Below are 7,174 nucleotides of genomic sequence, written 5' to 3'. Positions count from 1 at the left end.
TTCTTTACTACCCCAAATCTCACAAGCAAGAACCACTGCTAACTCTCTGGTCCATTTTCTTCCAGTCTTTTCTCATGTATATGTATTTTATCAGAGTTGAAGTCACCTTGTACATGCTGTTCTGAACACTTTTTTTGGTGGGAAGGCTGTGACGCAAGGCATGCGGGATCTTAGTTCCCCAGCCAGGGATCGAGCCTGGGCCCCCTGCGGGGGAAGCCCGGAGTTCTAACCACTGGACCGCCAGGGAAGGCCCCCATTCTAAATACTTTTAAAGACTTAAATCCTGAACATTTCCCTATAACTTCAAACACTAAATACTGTCTTTTCTTTTTAAAGGTAATTCATTAAATGCTACAAGATGCTATGCAGTGAAAAGCAATTCTTCAACTCTCTCCAGACTCCTGTCCATTGTCAGAGGCAATTGCTTCCAGGAGTTTTGTGAATCCCTCCCTGAATTTTCCCTGTAGGTTTCCTTTAGTTATCTGTCACACCTGGGGTCCTGAAATAGGACAAGGTTTGCAAACATTGGGTTCCCCACCCACCCTGGATCTGTGTCTCTGTCTCCCATAAATACAGAGTCAGCCTCCAAGCTGCTTAGGAATAACCTGGCTGATTCATTTAGATCAGTGACTCTTAACTTGTGTGTGTGTGCGCGCATGTGCGTGACTTTGTCCCTCGAGGAACATTTAGCAATGTTTGGAGATATTTTTGGTTGTCACAACTGAGAGGTGCTACTAGCATACAGTGGGTAGAGACCAGGGATGCTGCTAAACATCCTACAACACACAGGACAGCAGCCCTACAACAAAGAATTATCTAGCCTGGAATCTCAATAGTACCAAGGTTGAGAAACCTGATCTGGGTGGACATGCAACCCACCAGCTGGGATTCCTGAGCTACCACCTATGGCTCCTGTGCCCATAGTTCAGTGCCCTGAAGTCTCAGAAGAGGGTGAGTCCTGCTAGAATAGGGAGCTCTGAAAACAGACCAAGGAGCTCAGCACCTAAGGCTGGAAATGGGGAGGGGTGGGGAGGGAGCTGAGCTTCTTCATGCAGGAAATGGAACTGACATGACAGACAGATTGACACGCATGACTGTGACTGATGGAGGCCATCTCTGGCTAATCCAGCAGCAGCTCATTGTGATCAACCATGACTGCAGGGCCCGGTCTAGTCTGTCACCCACTAAGAGATGAATTTTGACTGAGACAGATTGGCATGCTTAGTAGGGTTAGTGCAAGGACTAGACATCATACACCAAGTGGCCTGCCCTATGGATCTTGCACTTACCTAGGCAGCCCTCACAATCATGTAAGCCAATTCCTTGTAATAAAGCTCTTATATACCTCCTGTTGGCTCTGCCTCTTTGGTTGAACCCTGACTGATACAACCACCCAGCACAGGGCTAGGCTCCAAAATAGAAGCCATTAATTAATAAAGAATTACTGTCATTAATTAAATGCATAATGTATGTATTGAGCTGGGCCTTTGTGCCTGGCTTTGTGCTAGGTTTCAGGAAAACAGTGGAGAACAAGACAGGCAGGTTTCCTCCCTCAAGGTGCGTTTACAGCCTGACTGAGATATCGTAGTAGGCCTGCACTGTCGGAGGACACTGGGTGGTTATAGCTAGAGGGACCGATGTGGTGACTACTGCTGTGAGACTGGTTCTCTCTGGGCTGGGTTTCTGAAGCTCTCCTCTACAGCTGAGTATGGTTGGAAGCTGGGACCGGGTGATAACGGGCCAGCTGTGACACTGTCACTCGGATAGAGATCGACTGAACCGAACCACGACTGAGCCTCTGTCTGTGGCTACTGGGCAGCCATGAACTTGACCCCAGCCTCAGAAACCATGACTGATTGAGACCGAAAAACCATGGCTGGTGGATGTGTTTCTGGAGCGGGATATAAAATGCATCGTTTGATGAAAGTTATTATCCACTGTTCAGAAGCTAAAACCAGTAACTAAAAGTAGCAAAAGGCAATATTTGATGGGGCGGAACCTGCAGAGGCGGGCCGTTCCTCCCGCGACCGAGAGATCCGCCCGGCCCCTTTTCCCATTGCTCCAGTCCGGCGCCCGAGAGGGAGAACTTCCGGTGCGCTTCCGCGGTGCCTGAGCCTGAGGCAAGGCCCAAGTCGGTGAGCGTGGCCTCCTGTCCTCTTTTAACTCCTCTGCTTTCTTTGTCTGTGTGGTCCGGCCACCCCTCTTCCCAGCTTGGGATCGCGGAGGGCCCTGCACTAGGGCACCTAGCGGGGACTGGGACATCCCCGTCTGTGGGCCGGTGGTGGGACCCACCTGTCTCTACAGGCCTTGCTCCCTGAGAAACCGTCACCAGATACACCGTCGCCAGGACTTCCTGGGGCACCCGCGGTAACTTGATTTTTTTCGTAACTTTAGAACTTGCGGGCCGGAGGCCGTGGCTCCGCCTGACGTGGTTCTGAGCTACTCTCAGTAACTTCGGCTAAGGTTTTTCTCCGAACCGAGGCTTTGTTTCTTATCTACAAAATGGGTATCATGCTTTTATTAAACAAATGTTTACCAAGTGTCTAATATGTGCTAGAGATACAAAAGACCCACGTCTCCTGGAGATGACAGCCCTCTATTAACATTTGCAAAATTGCAGCTGTGATAAGTGACATGGAAAGATACGAGGCGCCGTGAGAGCGAATTACAGGAGAACTGACTTAGACCCGGTCAAAGAAGCTTTACTGAGGAGATGAATATTGAGCAGAGATCAGAAAAATGATTTGAGAAAGAGGGGAGGGAAGAGTTTTCTATCAGGGAAGCCTCCTGTTTGAGGGTCTGAAAGAGGTCAGTTTGGCTGCAACAGAGAGCGTGTGGGGCAAAGCATGGTATGACACAAGCTGGAGGAGTTGCCAGGGACCAGACCACGCAGGCCTTCCTTGTAGGTCATGGTAGGAATTTAGTTTGCCAAGAGCCACGTGAGAAGCCTCTCAGAGGATATTAAGTATGGGTGGTGACATGCTTAGATTAGTGCTTTGAGAAGGGCACTCCAGCTATTGGATGGAGAAGGGATTGAAGGGGCGATCACTCTCTGGGTGAGGGATATGGTAGTTTAGCTTAAGGAGGTGGTAGAGAGAAGTGGGTGGATGTGACTTTCTGCCTCCCAAGGCATCTTCTTTGTGCCAGGCCATGTGCCAGCTGCTGAAGATATAGTGAGGAGAATTACAGTCTGGTGGAAATAGAAGGAAAGGAATGGCATTATCAAGGAGGGGCATACAGATGCCACCAGGGAAGATGGCTAATTGATGAGCAGTTATTCTAAATGCGATAGCTGTTCATCTAGCAAATATTTATTAAGTACCTTCTGAATTCAAGATTAGGAATAGGAAAATAATATAAATTATTCAGAGCAGTGGCTTTCAGACTTTTTTGATTGTGACCTACAGTAACAAATACATTTTATGTTGTGACCAAGAGTCCATTCAAACACACAAAGCTTCCGAAAACAGTACTTAGCTTTAATATTTATGATGTACTCTGATTTTTAAAAATTCTGTCCTTTTATTTTAAAAAATTAATGCTGGCTGAGATTCCCTAAAATGATCTCTTGACCCATTAACAGGTTGTGACTTGCAGTTTGGAAAAATAATGCTGATTTAGAGTGAGAGTCATTTGTGGTGGGTATTGGGTTAAGACAATAAAATATGTCCTTAACATTTTTGGAAAAGGGTTGCTCTTCCTTTCCTCATGGTTTTATTTTGTTTTGTTTGTTTAAATAAAATGAGTAAAAAGGATTAAACAGGCAGCTGGTCCTTCTGTTTGTGAAGTTTTGGAGCCTTGTTTGTATGTCTGGCTAGATTGGAAGTGCCTAGAGGGCAGTAACTGTCTTACTCTGTGAATGTTTCTGTTAGTGCCTGGCAAAGATCCTGGCACAGTGCAGGCATTCCAGGGTTATTTGTTGAATTGAATAGGTAGGTGTCTTGGGACTAAAGGGTTAGATAATTGTCCTGTTTAAATTAGTTCATGTTGGAATCATTCTTTTTTTTTTTAATTAATTAATTTATTTATTTGGCTGTGCCAGGTCTTTTTTTTTATAACAACACCTTTTATTAATTAATTAATTATTATTATTATTTTTTTTTTGCTGTGTTGGGTCTTGGTTTCTGTGTGAGGGCTTTCTCTAGTGCGGCGAGCGGGGGCCACTCTTCATCGCGGTGCGTGGGCCTCTCACTATCGCGGCCTCTCTTGTTACAGAGCACAAGCTCCAGACGCGCAGGCTCAGTAGTTGTGGCTCACGGGCCTAGTTGCTCCGCGGCATGTGGGATCCTCCCAGACCAGGGCCCGAACCCGTGTCCCCTGCATTAGCAGGCGGATTCTCAACCACTGCGCCACCAGGGAAGCCCTGGAACCATTCTTATAAATACAGAGGCAGTGTGTGTCTGCTTACAGAAGTTTTATCAGTGTGTCCTCATGGGTAGTTCAGAGGTAGACAAAATAAATGTTCTATGGTCTTTCTCTTCGGATCCAAGGCCAGCTGTGCTTCCTGGATCCCTTCTGGGTGAGCAGTCCAGAGCTGCTACTGACTGTGAACCCTTTGGGAAGTCGTTTCACTCTCTGGACTTCAGGTTTTTTATAAGTAAGAGAAGAAGGGTGTGGTTGTGGTTGAAAAGCTCTTTCACTGCCCAAACCTTTTGTGAATTTTAGATACTGAGCACCCACTTTCCACCTTTGGTCCATTTCTGGGCCTTCCCTGAGGCTTATAGGAAACTGAGTGGGTGCTTCTCAACTCTTCTGGGGACTCTCCAGCAATAGGTTTTAGACAGAGTTAGAGTTTAAGACAGTTTAGGCAGAGTTATAGTTAGAATGGACCAGCCAAGCTTTCTCTGCCTTCATCCTCTGTTGTGAGAAGGAGATCTGAGAGTAGATCCTGAGTGAACAGTGGAAAGAACACTGGCCTGGAGGGCAGGGTACCCAGGTTCTAACTGGGTCCTCTGTGACCTTGAACATGTCACTTTTCTTTAACTGATGTCTTTCCAGCTGTGAAGTGAGTGTTCTTGCTCATTAAACCAAAACACAAAACCCCTCTTCTCTTTGAGTCTTATTTTCTTCATCTGTAAAACAATGCGGGGTTGTGGTGAAAATTAAGGGAGATAATTATGTCAGGGGTCTAGTTCAATATCTAGCACATAGAGAATGCTCAGCAAATGAAGCATCCTTCCCCAGGTTCTGATTAACTCTGATATATTTCTTTTTCAGCTGTTCTGGAAAACTAGAAAAGTTTTCTTTTTGGTCACTCACCACTGGTCCCATGGCTGCCATGCAGATGGATCCTGAGCTTGCCAAGCACCTCTTCTTTGAAGGGGCCACTGTGGTCATCCTGAATATGCCCAAGGGGACAGAGTTTGGCATTGACTACAACTCCTGGGAGGTGGGGCCCAAGTTCCGGGGTGTGAAGATGATCCCTCCAGGCATCCACTTCCTCCACTACAGCTCTGTGGACAAGGCCAATCCCAGGGAGGTGGGCCCCCGTATGGGCTTCTTCCTTAGCCTACAGCAGCGGGGGCTGAAGGTCCTGCGCTGGGATGCAGTCCAGGAAGAGGTAGACCTGTCCCCAGCCCCAGAGGCTGTGGTGGAGGCCATGAGGGCCAACCTCCAGGAGCTGGACCAGTTCCTGGGACCTTACCCATATGCCACACTCAAGAAGTGGATCTCACTAACCAACTTCATCAGCGAGGCCACAGTGGAGAAGCTCCAGCCCGAGAGTCGGCAGATCTGTGCCTTCTCAGATGTGCTGCCTGTGCTCTCCATGAAGTACACCAAGGACCGGGTGGAGCAGAATCTACCCCGCTGCGGCACTGAGTGCAAAAGCTACCAGGAAGGCCTGGCCCGGCTGCCCGAGATGAAGCCCAGACCTGGCACAGAGATCCGGTTCTCCGAGCTGCCCACACAGATGTTTCCGGCAGGTGCCACGCCGGCCGAGATAACCAGGCACAGCATGGACCTGAGCTATGCTCTGGAGACCGTGCTCAGCAAGCAGTTCCCCCAAAGTCCCCAGGACGTGCTAGGTGAGGAGGAACGAGGCTTTGAGAGTGGGCCAGGGGAGGTGTATATAGTAGGAGGGCTTGAGAACAAGGAGTACATCTTGGGTTATCTAGTCCAGTGGTTCCTAAACCTGGCTAGGAGGCGGTCTTGCCCAGAATGCTTGTTAAAGATACAGATCCCCAGGTCTTACCCCTGGAGGCTGATTCAAGAGATCTGGATTGGGGCCCCAGCAATTTATCTCTCTGTCTACCTAACAGACAAGCACTGTAGGTGAACCTGATGCAGACAGTCCTGTGTTTGTGTACTGATGGTGTGGCCCAGCCTCCCTGCCACCGCGTCTTTCAGATTGAGGTCCATAGAGGGAAAGGATTTGGCTGCTAAGTGGTGTAGTCGAAGTGAGACCAAAGCCTAGGGCTCCTGGTTCCCAGGCCCAGCCGTGTTCCTGGGGGCCTCCCACCTCCCCGCTCAGTTTGCTCCTGACTCTCTCAAGGCTTCATCCAGAACAGTGATTTTCTTTTTCTTTTTTTTTTAAAGGTCCAATTCTTTTTCTTTAAATTTTTAAAATTTTATTTTAAAAAAATTTTGGCTGCATCAGGTCTTAGTTGTGGCACGTGGACTCTTTCATTGTGGTGTGTGGGCTTCTCTCTAGCTGTGGCACGCAGGCTGCAGAGTGTACGGGCTCAGTAGTTGTGGTGCACGGGCTCTCCTCTAGTTGTGGGGCACGGCCTCCAGAGCACGTGGGCTAAGTAGTTGTGGCGCATGGGCTCAGTTGCCCCATGGCATGTGGGATCTTAGTTCCCCAATCAGGGATCGAACCCACGTGCCCTGCATTGGAAGGTGGATTCTTAACCACTGGACCACCAGGGAAGTCCCAGTGATTTTCTTTTAATTGTCATAGTTTTTATTGTTGTTTTTCCCCCTTATTACAAAAAAATAACATATATTCATCCTAGAAGAAAAACAAAAATAAAATTCCAAATCCCACCACCTAGAAATAACCATTGTTTTGCACTTTGTTGTACTTATTTTCCATCTTTTAGGTATATATTTATATGTATTTCTCAGTTTAATATATTTTTGTGTTTCCTTTTAGTCTTTTTTTATTCAATTATGTGTTTTTGTATATATAATATTTTTACAAAAACAAGACTACAGTATATTATTCTGTAAT

The 7,174-nt window shown here is 47.3% G+C and overlaps 1 protein-coding gene across 3 annotated transcripts in view; it reads left to right on the top strand.

Annotated features, from left to right (window-relative positions):
* Nucleotides 1-2,035: 2,035 nt before the first annotated feature.
* Nucleotides 2,036-7,174, top strand: part of AAR2 (AAR2 splicing factor) — a 67,164-nt gene continuing 62,025 nt past the window's right edge. For 2 of the 3 annotated variants that reach the window (XM_049699341.1, XM_012534135.3), the window contains exons 1-2: nucleotides 2,142-2,367; nucleotides 5,218-6,026. In XM_049699341.1, coding sequence (XP_049555298.1) covers nucleotides 5,270-6,026 — 757 coding nt within the window. In that variant the 5' untranslated portion in view covers nucleotides 2,142-2,367; nucleotides 5,218-5,269. The other variant, XM_033433660.2, reaches the window with a different exon arrangement.

This window comes from Orcinus orca, chromosome 16 (genome assembly GCF_937001465.1).
Source record: "Orcinus orca chromosome 16, mOrcOrc1.1, whole genome shotgun sequence".
Taxonomy (NCBI): domain Eukaryota; kingdom Metazoa; phylum Chordata; class Mammalia; order Artiodactyla; family Delphinidae; genus Orcinus; species Orcinus orca.
The sequence above is the reverse complement of the archived record's forward strand: the minus strand, read 5'-3'. Positions and strand labels throughout refer to the sequence as shown.